The following is an 18,808-nucleotide window of genomic DNA, read 5'->3' as shown; positions in this document are numbered from 1 at the left end:
GTTGTAAATTTTCACATTCCCGCCATCATCGCGCAGCTCAGCGACGCGTCGTGTGCTGCTCTGCTGTCAACAGCACCGGAGAGCAGGTGAATGCCGGCAAAACAAACTTTCTGCCTGCTCAGCAGCTACAGAAGCGACACCGGATTTTTAGAAGTTTGAAGACAAGCTCTCGTCATCGATAGGTAAGTACCTGCTCGGTGTAATCGCAACGCGATACGCTTTTCATCACCAAATTACAGACTAGCAAATTAGCCAGTTAGCTAGCGTCCGTTAGCCTGTTAGCCGAGATGCTAACGTCGGCCTCCTCCATCCCATTCAGGGGCTGCGGACGAGCATACGACATTATCCGCATCCAAAGGGGCTTTTTTACTTTTGGCTAGCACCTTTTCTTGGCGTTGCCGGTTTGGACAGGTAATTCTGTGGGAGCATCGATGCCTTGACCTGAGAGGGAACATCCCGTGTTGTTGTGCACGTACCAGTCGTTGGCTGCCGCGACTCAGAGTGGCCGTTAGTTTGGCTAGTTTGATGGCAGATGCAAACATGGGCTTTTATTGAAGCTGCTAGCAAAGAAAATCACAAGGCACGAGCTGCCACATGCAGCCAAACAAGCTGTTTTATTTGTCAGAAATGCATTGCGAGCGTGCTGTCCGCTTTTCTGCTGCGAGATGCTGCGCTGACTCCTGTCAGCTTGTTTTGGATGGTTTGTACTTTCTTGTGACTTTGACAACGTGGGTTGCCTGCTCTCGTTATCTGAGCTCAGCATCGGAAACTTTGAAGTTGCTTTCACCGAGACGGCTACAGGTGATATTAGTGTTATTACAAAAAGAGGTGCTATGTTCATTTTAGTGGCTGCTTCTGTTCGTTAAGCTCATTATTTTCCTGCAGTATTTAACTAGAGTAATCAAATTCAGAACTACCCGACCATTCGTTTAAACTGCTCCTGCTGAACACATTCAGTTGTTATAAATATAATGTGCTCAGATTGTGTGACAGCGGATCCAATTTGTCTTTTTTAGGATTAGTTTGAGTCCCAGTCTCCCAAGTGCACCAACGGGATAGCAAGCCATGGCAACTGTAGTGCCCAAACTCTCCAGCGGTGGGGCTGTGAAGATCCGTTTCACCAGTCTGGACCTGGGCACCACCAGGTGGAAAGAAGGAACGTTTGAGATTTTGGAAAAGGACAATAAAGTTAACCTCTGCCTGAGATTCAACTGTGGAGGAGCTTCCAAAATTTTCCAGGTATTTTACTGCTACTTTTCTCCCCTTATATTTATTTCTGCCGTAATTGAATCAACACTAGTTGATGGCTTGTTTATAAGACCCCAAATAATGTCTTACTTTCACATTGGTCTTTATTATTGTTATTTTTTTGTTAATGTCCTAAGAGGTACTGATTTCAATTTTAATGGTCTTTTTGATTATGATCTAGCAACCTTTTGCACTGCATCCAGATAGAGTATTGTTTTATCTGGGTCAGCTGGCTCAGAAGGTACTGTGGGTTGCCTGTTATTCTTGGGATTGTTGGGTCAATTCACATGTCAAAATAAGATTCCTTGGGGTGAGTCATGCCACCGCCTTATTTTGGTGTGTAAGAGTGAATGAGTTAGACGAGATGAATGTTTTAAAAAAAATGTAAGAATGCACCAGACTTGCAAATTAAACAGCTGATTAAAAACAGAGGAAAAGACACTGAACCCTCATAATCCTGCAAGAAACTCCACACACACACACACACACACACACACATATATATATATATATATATATATATATATATATATATATATATATATATATATATATATATATATATATATATATATATATATATATATATATATATATATATATATTTGAGTTGCTTTCTTGGTTGAAAAGACTCCTACTAATGGATGGCTAAATGAGGAAAATAAAAGATGGTATTTCTTGTTAAAGCATTACAGGAACAAACTTGTTAAATGGCACCCCATAAATCAGTCTTACATGTCTGATTCATGTCAGTACTAGAAGAATCTAAGCTGTCAGCTTTGAGGCATTATGCAATGAATGAGCAGTAGCTCTGCACTGAAGCCATGAATGAACTGGATTAGAAACATAATCTCACCCATGGCACATGCCAGGGTTTGTTCAGCCCTCGGGTCAAGTGTTTTTAATCCATACCTGTACTTCTTTTAGATGATCCCATATTCCAGAACTAAAATATTTCATACTGACTGATGTGATTGGGTCTGAAAAGAATAATTAAGCGCATAATTCGTAAATGGCAGTCAAATAGAATAGAATAGAATAGACACCCAGTCCATCTTGAATTAGTTGTACGAGTTAAAATTAACTCTAGTTTGTGCTGCATTTATGTGTGTTTTAGAAAGTCTTAAACAAAACTGGCACCTTCAAAGTTTAAAGACTTTGAAAATGTGCTTCACATGCAGTTTCCCTCACTCATACTAATGTACAGTAACAACAGCCTAACTATATTTTCTGCTTTCTTTGAAGTTTCTCCTCTGTCAGAAAAAACTGCTTGATAACTTTAATAGTCAATATTACCCTTCCCCTTATTTTGAAAGTTCAGTTGCTGCTAAAACAGCTAGCTTCCTGTCCTCTTTTTTCCCCACTAGTGAACCTCTTGTTTTTGCAGTTCAACTTAACCACTCCTATCTTAGTCCTTATTCCGCTCTGCTGATCTGCTGTGACCTGGCGGGTCACTCTGACCCAAACCTGCATCAGGAGATAAACTGGTTCATGCCTAGTAGGCCATGCAGGACAAGGACCACAGCATCTGCTGCTGTTTAACTCCCCCCTACTAGGAGTAACCTTGGATGCTCTTTTTTTTTTTTTTTTGTTAGATTAGCCGTTTCTGTTAGATTTCAGGCCTGCTTATGGAACAAAATGCCTGGGTTTAAATCGGAAGTTATTGAGGGTGGTCTCTGCCTATGCAAACCACATCTTTATTCATATACTCAGGTGTCATAACCCATCTTTATGGGCGCAGGGGAGGTTGTCAAATATTGTTTTGATGGGGAAAGAGTTAAGACAGAGAGGCTGGAGTTTGTCTAAGAGATCAGAAACTCAAACTAACCCATTCACACGAAGTTTGTTATTACTTTCTTTAATAAAGTGTGTGTGCCTTCTCTCGATCCCCTCCTACCGACACAATATAACTGAAGTTTGTAGGAAAGTCTGGAAAACTTGGAGGCTCTAACACTGTAATGAATCTGTCTTGCTCCATTGCTAGGAAAGGCAAAAAATCTAACCCCCACAACTGTTATAATTTCCACACAGACATATAAGAGCTTTTCTACAAGAGTCTGGAGCAAGAGAAGTAAAACAAAAACAAACTTTGTCATCACACTCAAGTGTTCTGAGTCTCTTGTCACTAAGAACCTCACTCTTCAGATAGCATGATATAAGACCTATTGAAGAAAGTAATAGCTGATAGAGTGAGGTTTGTCATATAGAACTTTAATAGAACTGTGAGCTAGTTTGTTCAAAGGTATACTTTATCAACAAGTATGATGTGAGGAGGAGGATGATGACGATGATAATGGTAATAATAATGATAATGTATATATTACTATTGTATGTAATAGTAATAATCATGAATCTGAATATTTGCTGTTCTTTGCTCTCAGCTGAACCAGAACGTGAAAAGTATTACCCCGAGTGTCAACCGCATCGTCCTGACTCTGAAGGATAACAGTGTCATCACGCTGGACAAGATGCCTCAACCTTTGGTTCAGAAGACTAGAGAATACCTCGAAAAGCTGAAGCAAGGAAAGCCAGGTAGGTAATGACACCCCTGCACATTAAAAACCCCCCAAAACAAACAAAGAAAAAAACTGCAAAGATTTTTTTTTTTTTTTTTTTTTAAATCTTTTGGGAATTAATCCTTGAATGCTCTTCCTGCAGAGAATGGTCACTTTTTCTCTGCAGCTTCATGTTAATATATTAATATTTCTTAAGTTGATGCAGAGTTTCAAGTAGGGATGTGCACGTCTAGCTGACCAGTCGACTAATTGTTGCTATTGTCAGTAGTTGATAACAGACGTACTAGTCATTTAATCTATTTGGTTTACATTTAATTGATACCCAATGCCAGTAACAGGGTTCGTACAGGTGCTTGAAATCCTTATCCTTATAAATGCTTGAATTCTATTTTGTCTTTTCAAGGTTTGAAAAGTGCTTGAATTTCAGATGTTGTGCTTAAGTGCTTCAAATTGTAAATGTATTTCATTCACCACAAATAACTATATTATTGAATAGATTTTTTTATCAGATAGAGAAATAAAATTAGTTGCTAAGTGTAAAAACAAAAATTCTCCACCTGGGCTGCCTTGCACCTCTGCATGTCATCAGTTTGCTTGAAGAACAGGATTCATTTTTATCCTATTAAATAAACAAAACATCTGTAGCTGTCATGACGACTTATGCAACAGGTTGTTGTGAAGTAAGGTGTGTGTTAGTCTGCTTATAAATCTATGATCTGAATGCTTTATTTTGCCTTTAGGGCTTAATGTGCTTCAAACTTAATATCAGAGCAATGCAGCAGTGTTATTATTATTATTATTTTTTTTCTTTTCAGTTCAAGCACATTGATTAACTTGAAGTGATTCTGACTCTACAGTGTAACGGGATAATTTTTATGTTTTTTTTTTTTTTTTTCCCCCCTGAACTTTTTGTTTATTCTGCAGTTTTAAAATCATCCCTCGGAAGTGCCAACTTCAGTGTGCTCGGGAACAGATCTGTGAAAAATGAGGCCAACCCGTCCGGGGAGAGACAGGTGATCAAGAATGCAATAACAATCTTAACTTGAACACATGTGGACAAACGTACATGTGTTTAACTTAATTCCTTCTGGTGTGTTCAGACGACACCGAGGCGGCAGAGCGCAGAAGGCCGGGAGGACACGACACCGAGAAAACCTCTCGGCAGCCCGAGCAGAGCGGCTTCCACTCCCACTCGCACGGGACTGTCTGAAAACAGGCACGCTGGGGATTTTTAGACCGTATCACACAGAATAAATTAAATTTATTTAGGAATGTTTAATCCTGCCCCATTTGGCATGTGAATTATTCGATGTTTCTGTTTCTCAGGAGCGAGAAGAGAAAGCGACTCCTCACTCCTGATAACGACCTCAGTGAGGATTACCCAAAGGAAAACGACTCCTCGAGGTATAATCAGCGCTGAATTGCAGTGCTGTTGGTGACTCATAGGATGACCTTATCTCTGCAGCCTTTTGTCTGAACCACTGCCTGTTTGTTTTTTTGCAAATCTTGTGGCGAGATAATTAAAACAGTAACTGGTAACCAGTAGGTCGCTACTTTCATCGGCAAAATAGGAACCTTGATTGATAGACTTTATTTTACTGAATTTGAGTAACATCCAGAAAAAACATTTTTCAGCAACAACAAGGCGACTTCTGACCCCTCCTCCAGGAAGTTTCTTCTGAGCTGCAAAGAAAAGCTGAAGCAGTCAGAGGAGAACAGGAGCTCGGGTAAACCCAGCAGCACCACCTTTTTGTAATCTAGTTGCACAGCATTCTCTATGCAAATCTTTCCCAGACACTGATACTCTCATGTGCCTCCTTAACTGTAGCTCCTCTTGGGTCAACTCCCCTTCAGCCATCATCTTTCTACGGCAGCCGATCTGTGACTAAAGACTACAGCCAGAGCCACTCTTTTCTGGACAGGTGAGTTGCTTCATGGCTCAGTTAAAATGCAAAGCAGGAGCAGTATGAACCTAGGATCAAGAATTTAAAAACAATACTATTTGATATTTATTTAAAGGGAACCTTTTGATTGTTCTTCGAAGATGACTTCTACAGTGCCCGCCCTCCATGCTAGCTTTGGCTTTCTGTGATTTTTCTATTTATACAGTATCTCCCACTTTACTTTGCTGATACCTCTTAGCTTGTAGCCATCATGTGTTTTGTTTCAAGGTTACAAACAGCTTCTAACTGTATTATTGCCACTATGTGATAGTGCATTATATCCTACCAGGCAAGGGAAAGTGAATATTTTGACATAAAATATAGTCACATAAACTATGATTATTTTCTTTAAAGATCTTAACTGTCTGTATTTTAGTTAATAATTTTTAGATAATTTCAAGATCATTAGAATACTTGAAAATCTGGTTTTTGTTTGAGATTTCCATACTAACGTGAGTTGTGTTCCTGTAATTAGAAAGAAATCTAAACCTAGAATTAAAATTATGTGTCCCAATTTGTCTTGATTGACTTAGATATACATTTATGAAGATCCGAAATGAAATCTTAGATAAGAAAAAATCAGGTCTAAAGTTTCTGTTCAAGATCTAATTTCAAAAGTGAATTACTTCAAGGTTGAGCCAAGCTTTCCCACCTGCCTGCAGACTTTTCCAAGCTTCCTGTTAGACAGATGGTGGGTGCTTAGTGTGCTGGCTTCAAACCTGGGTAGGTTTTGATTAGTTAAAATCAGATGAAAGGAACCAGCTATCTCCTTGGCACAGGTGATAACAGGGGAGAACATTTCTATTCATCCAGTGATTGATTTTTAAATCTCCTCAGGCCATCCAGTACTGCACAGACCCCCACAGCCAAAAGGAGCCTCATGCTACCAAACCACTCCACTCCCTTTAAGAAGGTACGACCCTCCTTGGACTACGGTGGCTGGAACAAGCAGAGGCCCTCCACCCTGGCACAGCCTCAGGCTCCACTGCAAGGGTACAGATAAGCCAGCTCCACTTGATATGAAATTCATTTGATCCATGAAACCAAATAACAAGGGAAAAATCAAAACAACAAGCAGCTGTTGAAACTTTTGTTATTCATTTAAGATTTTCCAACCTGGGTAACACCTGCTACATGAATGCCATCCTGCAGTCCCTCTTCAGTCTCCCTTCCTTCTCTAATGACATGCTGAGGCAGAGCATCCCATGGAAGAAGTTGCCCATCAATGCCTTGCTCAGGTACTGTATTATATTATTATAGGTTGATAGTAGGGCTGGGCGATATGGCCTAATATCCATATCGCGGTATAATTTGAAGCACGTGCGGTAACGATATATATCGTGATATATTCTTTTCTTCTGTATAATGTATTTTACACACTATAAGGCACACTTAAAATCCTTTAATTTTCTCAAAAATCGAGAGTGTGCCTTATGTATGAATTCTGGTTGTGCTTACTGACCTTGAACCGATTTTTGGCGTGCAGAAATCTGTTAAAAAATGTTTTAGTACAACTTTGGTAAGCCGCACTACTTGATGGATTGTCAGAACATTACAGCTACCGTAGTCAGGAGCTTCGCGGAGTAATCTGGGTCCAAAACTCCGTCCGCTTCAGGTCCCAAAGTCAAATGAACACTGAGAGTTAAAAACGGTCTAAATTCTTTCATCTTTAATAAAATCATCAGCGTTGCTGCTTTACCAGGTGTAACAATTAAGTTTAACATCCAGGCATCCATGAAAACAGAATTTATTAAATTTAACAGAGTTAGAAGTTAACAGGAAGTTAGCTTGCTAGTTTCCACCTAAACATGACATACCATGTTCTGACTGAGAGATTTTTGAAACTAATTAAAACGTACAGCTCTGCTATCACTTCCAACATAAATGAAGACAGAAAACTAAACAGCAGTGGCATTTGCAGGGTTACTGAAGTTGGACTACCTGGTATATAATGTTGTGCTACGTGATTGCTAGCGACACAGCTATGTTAGCATAACATTAGCACAGTGAAGCTGGAGGATGAACGCCAACTTTTTTTCCACTCGATAAAAGTTAACGTGAGGGATTCTGGTGGTTAGGGACAAATGCAATCGCATAGCAGGATGCTATACACGGGCCAAACTTCAGTCAGGAGAACAACTGAGATTATTCATCCACAATACGAGGTCAGTTATTAATATACTGCAACAACATGGGAATAGAACAGCTGCGAGAGAATTCAACATTAATGAATCAATGTTACAGAAGTGGAGGAAGCGCAGTTTTTGGCTTTCTCCGTATTTCAAAAGTGCTTCATCTCTTTGCTATGACTGTCGCCCGGCATAATTTGTAGATGATAATGGTTGTAGCCACTGCGATGCTTTCGACCAAAACATGCGCAGCTTGATGACATCATCAACATGCGCTATCGCGGTAGAGCGGTATAGTCAAAATCTCTATCGTTGGCCAAATTTATATCGTTTCTATCGTATATCATTTATATCGCCCACCCCTAGTTGATAGTAACTGTTGATTGTTAACAATACTCTGGATTGTTGTCATTTTTAACATAGGTGTTAAATGACACAGGAAGCAGTTTAAATGAACTTGGTTATAATCAGTGACCTGTCTTCACTCTGTGCAGGCGATTTGCTCACCTCATGGTGAAGAAGGATGTGGCCTGTCCAGAGACGAAGAAAGACCTTTTGAGGAAAGTAAAGAGTGCCATCTCCTCCACAGCGGAGCGTTTCTCTGGAAACATGCAGAATGTAAGTTGCTGCTTAAACTCAGGTATATGACCAGGTATGCTTTTCATTTGAGATTGTGTGCCCACATATGAAAAGGGACAGCAAAACAAATCTTTAAATTGCACCTTTGAAAATTTAAGAATAATAGTGGTAAATGGCCTGCATTTGTATAGCGCTTTACTTAGTCCCTAAGGACCCCAAAGCGCTTTACACTACATTCAGTCATTCACCCATTCACACACACATTCACACACTGGTGATGGCAAGCTACATTGTAGCCACAGCTGCCCTGGGGCGCACTGACAGAGGCGAGGCTGCCGGACACTGGTGCCACCGGGCCCTCTGACCACCACCAGTAGGCAAACATGGGGTTAGTATCTTGCCCAAGGATATTTGGCATGCAGCCAGGAGGCAGCCTGGGATCGAACCACCGATCTACTGATTAGTGGCTGACCTGCTCTGCCACCTGAGCTACAGCCACCCAATAGTGTAGAGAATAACTCTTAGTAGTAGAAGGTTTACGTTCTAAAGAGCACAGTTTAGAAATTAAACAGGTAATATAGGTTTGCTTTTTCCAGTGTTTTCTCGACCTTTTCCTCTTCCTCTAGTCCCAAATTACAGTAAGACTGTTTATTATTAATGTTGAGCTCATTTTGGGCTCAGAATACCTGTTGAAAGACAATTTGCAATTCTAGTTCCAGCTCAAGATAATTATTATTTTGTGTGTTTGGACTGAAGACTCTGAAGATATAATGTATTTGCTCAAAAATTTCTTTGGTGCCACAGCTAAAAATTGAACACAGACTACAATACCAAAAAAAAGGTGTGTGTGTGTATATATAGTAGTATGTAGCGCAGTAAAATACAATACAATACGACACAACAAGTGTCCAGCGAGGTAAAATTATGTGAAAGAGGCTAAAAACAAAAAGGAAAGTGTTTTAAAAGTGATTAATAAGTAAAAAATCTAACACAGTAGAACATGTAAAAACATGTGATACAGTACAGAGCTCAGCAATTCAATAATAATGTAATTAAATAAAAGCTGACTATAATGCAATAAAGTGACTTTAGAAAGTAAAATGTCTCAAATTCAAAGCGAAAGTAAAGCAAATATGAGATGACACACTGGTTCAAATTATGATTTTTGGCTTTCAAAGGAGGATAAAACGATAAAGCGATTATCTTTTTTTCCCCCTTCCCATCCATTTCTGCTTTTTTTCTCACGGCATTGCGCTGTTGGACTTTTTCTGAAAGCCTAAACTCATTCGCAGATTAATGCAGTCTGAAACAAGATGTAAGACATAGCCTTTGGACAAAAATATCTAATTAGAGGAAATAAAATCCATTCAGTGTTTGAGGTTATTATTGTCCTAAAGAATGATTCTGGGCAAATCGGCTGCCTGCTCATAGTTTTGTGATAGATGTGCATCATCATAACTTTGTTTTTTTTGTTTATAACATTCAATATTTAGTATTTACTGTTACTTACACTTATCTAGGTTGTTGCTTTGATCTCTGTATTGTGTTGTTCTCTTGTTGTTTGTTTTCTTTTTTCTTATTTTAATAGCTGATCTAACAAATTTTCTCAGTGTCTCTTACTGGCCCCCCCCCTCTCTTTCTTTCTTTCTCCCTTTCTTTCTTTTTGTCTGATTGTCTGTCCAATTTGTAATAACTTAACATAAAATAAATAAATAAACAATAATAATATAGATCAATCAAGTGGACCAACATGGCATTGCCATACTTTCTCCACTTAAAAAAATAAATCCATTGAGCATCTTTCTTCAGACAACAATTCTGATTGCTAAAGTACCGACCAGGGGCCCGTTCTTCGTACCTGGCTAAGTAAGTTAGCCGGATTTGAATGTTGACGATTTCGCGTGATCTTGGATCGTTCGGTTCTCCGAAGCTCATCTGGGACTTGCTGTCATAGCAACAGATCCGTAAGCGTAAACCTGCTCGGGAGCAGGTTTACTTTATGTAAACAGGATTAGATCGCGGCCACTCAGGTATGTCCGCTTCAGTTATACGAAAGCAACAGTGATATTTCTCCACTGTTTTTCCATAAATAAATATTATCAATGTAACTAAAGATAATGCAGTATTTGATTCTTTTATTGATTTCATACAGATACATACAGGTCATTTCCTAAAAAAAAAGGGAAATGTACTATTAATCATTCTATGTCATGTATTTGATTATTTCAGATGTAATTCATATTTTAGAGTAGTAATAGTAAATTACTTCGTGTAATCAAGATGAGAGACCACGGCTATAAAAGCGAAGGTGGATTTGGGAAGTCTGTCGCAGCCATGTCCTGTCCGTTTGTACGCGAGCAACCCATTGCGGAAGGTGCAAGATTGATAAGGAGAGTCTTCAGAATTCAGCGTATATTGCGGGATAGACAGGAACCTTTAGCTCAGCGCGACAGTGTGCTCATAGAGAGATATCGCTTTTTTTGTTATTTACTTATCTCTCTCTCTCTCTCTCTCTCTCTATATCTATATATATATATATATATATATATATATATATATATATATATATATATATATATATATATATATATATATATATATATATATATATATATATATATATATATATATATATATATATATATATATATATGAGAGATATCTCCCAACTTACTGTGCATGCTTCAGTCACCCCTTGCATGGGAACAGGTCAAAGTGATGGAGTGTTATGTAAAACTACACACAAAAAAACCCACAATGTCAATAAATGTCACGGTACAAACAGCCGGGGTGTGACGAGGGGGTGCAGGACCACCACCTGTCTTTATTTGCTCTGCCCTTTTCTTGGTTGCTGTTATAAACAAACAAACAGATTATTGCAGGGTCTCTTTTCAAGAGACTAAAAGCAATATAAGTGATAAATATTACCATTCTGTAGAATATTCTTATATTTCACTTTTACTTGTTCCCATGTTCTAGTGGGTCCTGTTGTGGCTCTACTGTGAAAGAGGATATGATGTAATATAATATAATGTGGTATAATATAATATCACATGATATAATGTAATATCATGGATCACTTACGAGTTTAATTTGTCAGCAACTTTCTGCCAGCCCTCTCTCCTTGCTTTTGCAGCCTTTGCAGAGTTCCCCTGTGTTTTAATTAAACTCTGAAACTCCTGAAATCCCTCAATCAAGAGTTCTTGCTCTGCTGCCGTAAAATACTGAGCGCGCTCCTTCGACATCTTCGCCGACCAATCACAGGGTTGCCGATCAATGTTTCTACTATCGATGCGTAGCCCCTTTTAAGCCACCCAGTGATCTCAGATTACTTCATCCAGCTGTACTAATCGTCAACAACAGGTGTGTTCGGAGAACCGGATTAGCGAGCTCAAGGTTAGCGCGATGATTTGATCTTGGATGTGTCATTTGATCTTGGATGTAGTAAGCGAGGTACGAAGAACGGGCCCCAGGAGAGACAAAAAACCCCCAAACAAACAAAAACACACAAAAAAAGTCAAATCTTTCAGACTTATGGTTTAAAGTGGCTCCTTCTGTGAATAAAATCCTGTTTTAAGCCCCTACATGTTTCTTGTTTTTCAGGATGCTCATGAATTCTTGAGTCAGTGTTTGGACCAGCTGAAGGACGACGTGGAGAAGATGAATAAGAGTTTAACGAACGAGGCCACCTCCTCCTCATCGTCTTCTGTGGTGGGTGAGAATGGTCTGGAGGTAACGTCATCGGCAGTCAAAGCAGAGCCTGGTGATGAGGCAGACACCTCGCGGATCTACACCTGCCCCGTGGCGGTCAACATGGAGTTTGAGGTGCAGCACACCATCACGTGCAAATGGTGAGGCTGGTCTCCTGCCTATCATTCAAAACTCTCGATGAAGGTGAAAGGTGTTTGATTCCCTCTTTGTTGTGTTGCAGCTGTGGCGAGGTGGTGACCAAGCGAGAACAATTCAATGACTTGTCCATCGACTTGCCGCGAAGAAAGAAGACACTGCCGCTTCGCTCCATCCAGGACTCCTTGGATCTGTTTTTTAGGGTGAGTCACTGGTCCCGTCATCCTGACGCCCCCATGTTGGATCAAAAATGACCAACAGCGTCAGAGGAGTGCATTTATTAGCTTAGTATGCGCAATGAGGCTCAAGCAGAAAAAACACTGTAACATTTTAGTTTGCAGTTTACAAACTCAGAGAGCCTTTGTGAGGAGACACAAAAAATAGAATTTCTTTCATGCAACGAGACAAGCATCAGCTGGATGTAATTTCATATATAATTAGTTACTTTTTCTTCTTACAGATGGAGGAAATTGAGTATTCGTGTGAAAAGTGCAACGGGAAATCAGCGACTGTTGCGCACAAATTCAGCAAACTACCCAGGTATCTACAGTCTGTTTAAACACACACACACACACAGTAAAGACATGCAATAAACACTAAAGATGCAGCACATACGGAAAACATTGAAAGCATAACCAACTTATGGAATAAAAAGAATTTAAGTGCCTAAAAACCTTTGTCTTCACAGAGTGCTTATCCTACACCTGAAACGGTACAGCTTTAACGCTCAGCTGTCTCTAAACAGCAAGCTGGGTCAGCAGGTCTTGATCCCCCGATATCTGACCCTGCTGCCCCACTGCACTGAATCTACAAGACCCCCTATCAGCCTTGGCTGGAGCCCTCAAGCTGCCTTGTAAGATGGGAGACAACATTTTAATATGCATACAAATTTAATTCTGTGTAAATACATTAGATGGCTGAAGTGATTTCAGTTTTAAAAGGCCAATTGGCAATGTTTTGACATCTCCTGCAGCCATGATTTTTCATGTTGGTTTAATACCCCAGAGAGGACTACATGTAATAAAGTCAGCATTTAGTTTGCAATTTAAAGGGAAAACATGCAAATATTGCTCCTTTAAGTAAAACTTAACAATCAGCCTAGAAGTAGAGCTCCAATAGCAGCAGGAGTTTTATTTGCCTTTGTTTTTCTCAAAGGTCCAGAACACTTAAAACGTCACAGTCGGTCAACTCGTCCACAGCGCCTCTTCGGTAAGTTCTGCAACCCTTGCAGAGGAAAAATGACTTTTGTGCTTTAACAACCTCTTTAAACAATGTGTTATCTGACTGAAGGTTTTTCTGTTTGGGCTTATGAATTTATTTGCTGAACATGTGACTTTGTGTAGTAGGATCGTAGGGAAAACTTCCAACTCCAACTGTACCTCCATCCTTGTGGACTCTGACTGCGAAGAGGGGCCTAACAGGAAGGTGAGCGCGAGCCGCAAGCGACGCCTGAGTATCTGTCTGCCTGACGACGATGATCGCGCTGAAGAGGTGAGCATCCGCTTTTACACTTTAACAAACAGAATCCAGCCTCCTCTGGCGTTTTTTGTTTTTTTTTTTGTGTGTGACACTGTTTAATGTGTTTTCAGAGGGGGGCAGCAATCGATTCAACAGACTTCAGTGGCATCAATGATGATGAAATGCTGGCGGCTGTGCTGGAGATTAGTCGCCAAGAGGCCGGGCTCTCTGCACCTCCTTCTCTGGATGATGAGCCGACAAGCAGCCCAGACACCGGGTTTGGGGACACAGATGCACATGACTTAGCCTATCACGCAGATCTGCTGGAAGCAGATAGCAAACAGCCTGCAGGTACTCTAACGGGATATTTAAGCAGAGACAGTATGAGTTTCAAATCTATTGCAAGATTTCTTAACAGCAAAGATGATGGTAGATGTACAACTTTCAGGTGAAACAAAGTTTTTATTTTAGGAAAATGTTTACAAACTCTTAGAGTGGTTAGATTTGAGTTTTGGGACTTAAATGCAGGTTTTTTTTGTTTGTTTGTTTGTTTTTGTTCTGCTGACCACTAAAGTTAAAATTAATTAAGATCATGCTGCATATAAATGGCCAGAGGCATTTTAGGAAGACTGCCAAGTGATCAGACTCACTTCTTGGAGTACTTAAACTTGCAATAGACTGGTTTTTTATACGGGATCTGCATCAGGTTTTTATTATATGTGACATTTCTAAGAAAGGCTCATTCATGTTTCGTTCCATATTCTCTTGAAAGTACATGCTGCTTAAATTGATTGTGGGTTTCTACATTCACATAAAACCTGGGTTACCAACAAATAAACCAACTTCACGTATCAGGTTTGCTGACTCGAGTATTTGTTGAACTCTTGTAGATGTGCTGGACTCCTTGGACCTGACCATGGATGAAAACAAGGAGAACCAAACTCCAGAGAGTGGTCAGCAGCAGGGGGAGCTGGACTGGGTCCAGCAGTACAATCTGGATCAGGAGAGGGAAGAACAGGAGCTGCAGCAGGCTTTGGCACAGAGCCTTCAGGAGCATGTAAGACCAGTGAGAGACTATGTAGCATTTAACACATCTGCAGCTCAACTGTTTTCATATTTCAACACAGTGGAGACACTTTGGTGCACCTAAATGGAAAAAGTGCAATTTTTTTTCTAGCTTCCAGTAATGATGACCTTCCATTTGCTGTTAGATTACAGTAGATCTCTCATTATCCTTAAATGTCATTGACTACTCTGAAGTCTTTCACCAACTAACAGACCTGATGCAGGAAAATAAAATTTATGACATCATCTCTACAGGAAGCTCAGGAGATGAGAGAGGACGATGATTTGAAGAGAGCCACTGAGCTCAGCTTGCAAGGTAAGAAATACAATTTACTCCCAGGAATCGTCAGCACACGCTTCTTTGACCAACTGTGTTCAGCTGATTTTTGTATTGTGATGGTTGCTGTTGATCCCGCTCAGCTGGCAGCATTGTGGCGATGTAAATAAGACTGAACGCAGCCACTAAACAAAGAAATTTGACTGGATATTTGCAGATCTGTTTAGTCAGCACAAACAAATGTTTAAAGTGTTCTTTAATCAGACTCTGAGCAATGTGAAAATACTGCACCGGCGTCATCATCTCCTCCACATTCAACAGAGTTTAACAACTCCCTGCCCGATCTGCTCTGCTCGGACGATGACTCTGGCAACGAGGACGTGCTGGACATGGAGTACACTGAAGCAGAAGCTGAGAACCTGAAGAGAAACGCGGAGGTATATCCAGCTGGCACACAGTGTAAAATACTGCAGAGCACAAAAAACGGCAAATAGTTTATTCACCTTAAATCCAACGGATGTATAATCACTATGCAAAAATAAAAACAGTGTTTTACAAATGTAAACCTTAATAAAGGGTCAGTTTAAATAATTCACACCACAGATAAAGTCTTAGATAATCTGCAGGACACTGAGTTGATTATGAATCAGAACATGGTGAAATACGCGCACTGCTTAAGAAGCTGCAGAATAAATTAAATAAAGCAGCAGACTGATGATAACTTATTGGTTGTTGGCCTGCATTAACCTGCCTATGTATCCTGTAATCCACAGAGTGGAGAGTTGGCCAACTCGTTCAGACTCATCAGTGTGGTCAGTCACATCGGGAGCAGCTCCTCCTCTGGTGAGCACTTGTGTTTGTTTGTGCCTCAGAGTTTAGGTCCTCATGTGTTTGGACAGTGACAAATTATTCAGGAACAATGAAGATGAGCTTTAAGTCCAAACTGTGTATGAAAACTTTAAGGAACTGCTTTGATGTTTACGCTGCTTTAGTTATATCCCTTATTATCTCAAATGTCAATGAAGAAATTGGCAGTCAGAAATAAAGTTTATTTATATGAAGAATCCTTAAATTATCAGGGAAAACACTGCTGGATGAAACTGTGTGGTCTTTACTTGGTGTGGGTTTGTGGGTCTCTTGCCTTTAGTTTTGTCTTCAGCAGTAAATTTTGTGAGAGCCTCAAATAATGGTCAGCACCTTTCAGCAAAAACATGATCTAGCCTGTCCTGATCTGATATTAGATGATGAATATTAGCTGACCAGGTAAAACAATATTGAAATCTAAGACAGGAGCTAACTTAATGGTTGTAGCTTTTAGGAGGAGCCACTGATAATGTGGCTATAAAAATGTTTTTTTGTTTTTTAATTTTTCAGGCCACCAACACAGTGGAATTTAAAAAAAAAAAAAAAAAGTATCATTGTCCAAACACTTATTTACCTGACTGTATACTAAAGCTAGAACCATAAAGTTAGCTCATGTGTCAGGCAGAGGTTATATTTGTCCAATAACTTTGGATAAATGCCGGTGACATGGTAAATGGCCTGTATTTATATAGCGCTTTAATAGTCCTAAGGACACCAAAGCGCTTTACATATCCAGTCATTCACCCATTCACACACACATTCACACACTGGTGATGGCAAGCTACATTGTAGCCACAGCCACCCTGGGGCGCACTGACAGAGGCGAGGCTGCCGGACACTGGCGCCACCGGGCCCTCTGACCACCACCAGTAGGCAACGGGTGAAGTGTCTTGCCCAAGGACACAACGACCGAAACTGTCCAAGCCGGGGCTCGAACCGGCAAAATCTTCCTTGTCTATACGTGGTTGGCGGAGGTGTGCCCCCTGTGTGGGTCGCTGTCGTGGCTATAGACTTCAAGAACCAAGTGCTTGCTCTGTGAACAAATATCGATAGATTGTTCCCCGTCTTTATCTTCCCTGTAGGCCATTACATCAGTGATGTGTACGACATGAAGAAACAGTCGTGGCTGACCTTCAATGACCTGGACGTGTCTCGCACGCAGGAAGCAGCCGTCCAGCGAGACCGTGATCGTAGCGGATACATCTTCTTCTACATGCACAAGTGAGTGTGCAAGTCCTCCTGTCAGCTGGTTATAGATGTCACTGTAATGATGTGAGACGCCCTGCTAATAACACGCTGCTACCTTGTGATCTCTCAGAGATGTGTTCGAGCAGCTATCTGAGATGGAGCGATCTGGAGCCGGAAGCACCTCAGAGGCAGGAAGGAATGTCCTGCAGCCCCTCTGAGTTCAACGTCTTTGGACGCCCACCCACCCTCAACCACAGCTGATCCTGTTAGATAAAGCTGCCCTGTGAAAAATCCTCCTATACTACTGATTGCCGTCCCTTTTAGGTAGCCTTCAGGCACTTCCTTTTTCCTCTACAGATCACTAAAGGCCAGGATAAAAATAACACCTGATGATGCCGACACAGGGGCTGACCTGTCAAGACTCTTTCAGATACCAGAAATGCAGTTAAAATGTTCCGTGGATCAATTTTTGCCTCTGTGTTTTTGGGGCTGGAGTCTTTCTTTGCTATAATTTTATCAACTGTTTTGTAAGGTTTAATTTTGTTGTTTCTTTCTTAAAGACTTTTCTTCAGACTTTTACTTCAAACTATCAAACACTGGGCGCTCCTGGTGCTTTGTAGATTGTATGTTTGCAGACCCCTTTATTTCCCATATAAGCAAAATAAAGATATATTCTATGTTGGAGTATAAGCTATTATAGAATTAAGAGGGTTGTTGTATTTAGCGGGTACATTTGGTGCAATATTTGTTACTGGCACAAACTGGTCCATTCAAAACAGCTTTCTGTCCCACAGTGTGGATGTCTTCCCAGTTGCTTTTTGTACTTCATGTGCAACCTGATATTTTTTTGTGTGTGTGATTATTTCCATATTTTAGAGGTGTGAAAGAACGTGCATTCATTAATATTTAACTGAGCTTTTCTCAGTTGATCACACTTTGTTTGTTTGGGGTTTTGACCTTGTGCCTCCCAAGAAAACTTTTATAAATATGTGTATACAAGCTTTACTTTGGAAAGTCGCACAACCTTGTTGTTTTTGAATGTTTGTCAAATCTGAAACAGTGTGCAAGTCAGAGTTTCTTCTATAAAGCCAACAGATTTTTATATTTATTGCCTATAGAAGGGGGTTGGTTTCTCTTAATTAGCCCAAAATATGAGCCAAGGCAAATAGAAGTCATTACTACTTTATCACCAGAGAAGATACAGTACCTGTTGCATAATATTTTATTTCATCACCTTTAGAACAAGTGTTAAGCATTTAAAGTGCCCCTGTTATGCTCATTTACATCTTTAAAGTGTAACTGTGGGATTAAACGCCTTATTGTTCAGGGAAGGAACCCGTTATCTGCTCCGTTTTAGTGCCTGTCCCTTCAAGGCACCCGTCTTCTGCTCTGATTGGTCAGTTGATAACATTAATATTCTCAGACTGACTGTTAATAAAGCTGTAGCCATGTTTGGAAGACGTTTTTACCTGTAAATACAGTCGGAATCACCTGTTGATTCTTTATTTCAAAATGTGCCAAACTCACTGCTACTAGGGCAGTACATCGTGATGTAGATACGTTACGGACTACAAACAATGCCTTTCAGCAGCTCTGTGTTTGTTTTGTTGTTGTTTGTTTTTGTTTTAAAGCATTTTCACCCTACAAATATTTATTCAATGGTGGAATAAATAAATTAACAGTAGTGAGTATTGG

At 40.2% G+C, this 18,808-nt stretch overlaps 1 protein-coding gene across 2 annotated transcripts; it reads left to right on the top strand.

The window, feature by feature from the left end:
* The first annotated feature begins 41 nt into the window (after positions 1-41).
* On the top strand, positions 42-18,747 carry usp37 (ubiquitin specific peptidase 37). Of its 2 annotated transcripts, none has more exons than XM_063498497.1 (24): positions 42-182; positions 1,017-1,239; positions 3,630-3,780; positions 4,689-4,777; positions 4,865-4,980; positions 5,091-5,168; positions 5,400-5,491; positions 5,593-5,686; positions 6,545-6,700; positions 6,814-6,945; positions 8,331-8,454; positions 12,019-12,266; positions 12,347-12,464; positions 12,722-12,801; positions 12,950-13,114; positions 13,417-13,470; positions 13,608-13,752; positions 13,851-14,070; positions 14,610-14,776; positions 15,040-15,100; positions 15,383-15,498; positions 15,835-15,904; positions 17,008-17,146; positions 17,244-18,747. In XM_063498497.1, the coding sequence occupies exons 2-24, from the start codon at positions 1,066-1,068 to the stop codon at positions 17,329-17,331; spliced, it is 2,877 nt and encodes a 958-aa protein (XP_063354567.1). In that variant the 5' UTR covers positions 42-182; positions 1,017-1,065; the 3' UTR covers positions 17,332-18,747. The 2 variants fall into 2 exon arrangements, with proteins under 2 accessions (XP_063354567.1, XP_063354566.1); XM_063498496.1 differs by having other exon boundaries at positions 13,605-13,752.
* The last annotated feature ends 61 nt before the right edge of the window (positions 18,748-18,808 follow it).

The sequence above is a fragment of the Pelmatolapia mariae genome, linkage group LG16_19 (genome assembly GCF_036321145.2).
Source record: "Pelmatolapia mariae isolate MD_Pm_ZW linkage group LG16_19, Pm_UMD_F_2, whole genome shotgun sequence".
Lineage (NCBI taxonomy): Eukaryota > Metazoa > Chordata > Actinopteri > Cichliformes > Cichlidae > Pelmatolapia > Pelmatolapia mariae.
Note: the sequence above shows the minus strand (reverse complement) of the source record. Positions and strands in the feature narration are given on the sequence as shown.

Bases quoted from the DNA above. Each gene is read 5' to 3' on its own strand.
- usp37 (XM_063498496.1), top strand. From the start codon at position 1,066: ATGGCAACTGTAGTGCCCAAACTCTCCAGCGGTGGGGCTGTGAAGATC. The intron at 13,115-13,416 runs GTAAGATGGGAG...TTTTTCTCAAAG, and splicing joins TGGAGCCCTCAAGCTGCCTT to GTCCAGAACACTTAAAACGT. The intron at 15,101-15,382 runs GTAAGAAATACA...CACATTCAACAG, and splicing joins CACTGAGCTCAGCTTGCAAG to AGTTTAACAACTCCCTGCCC.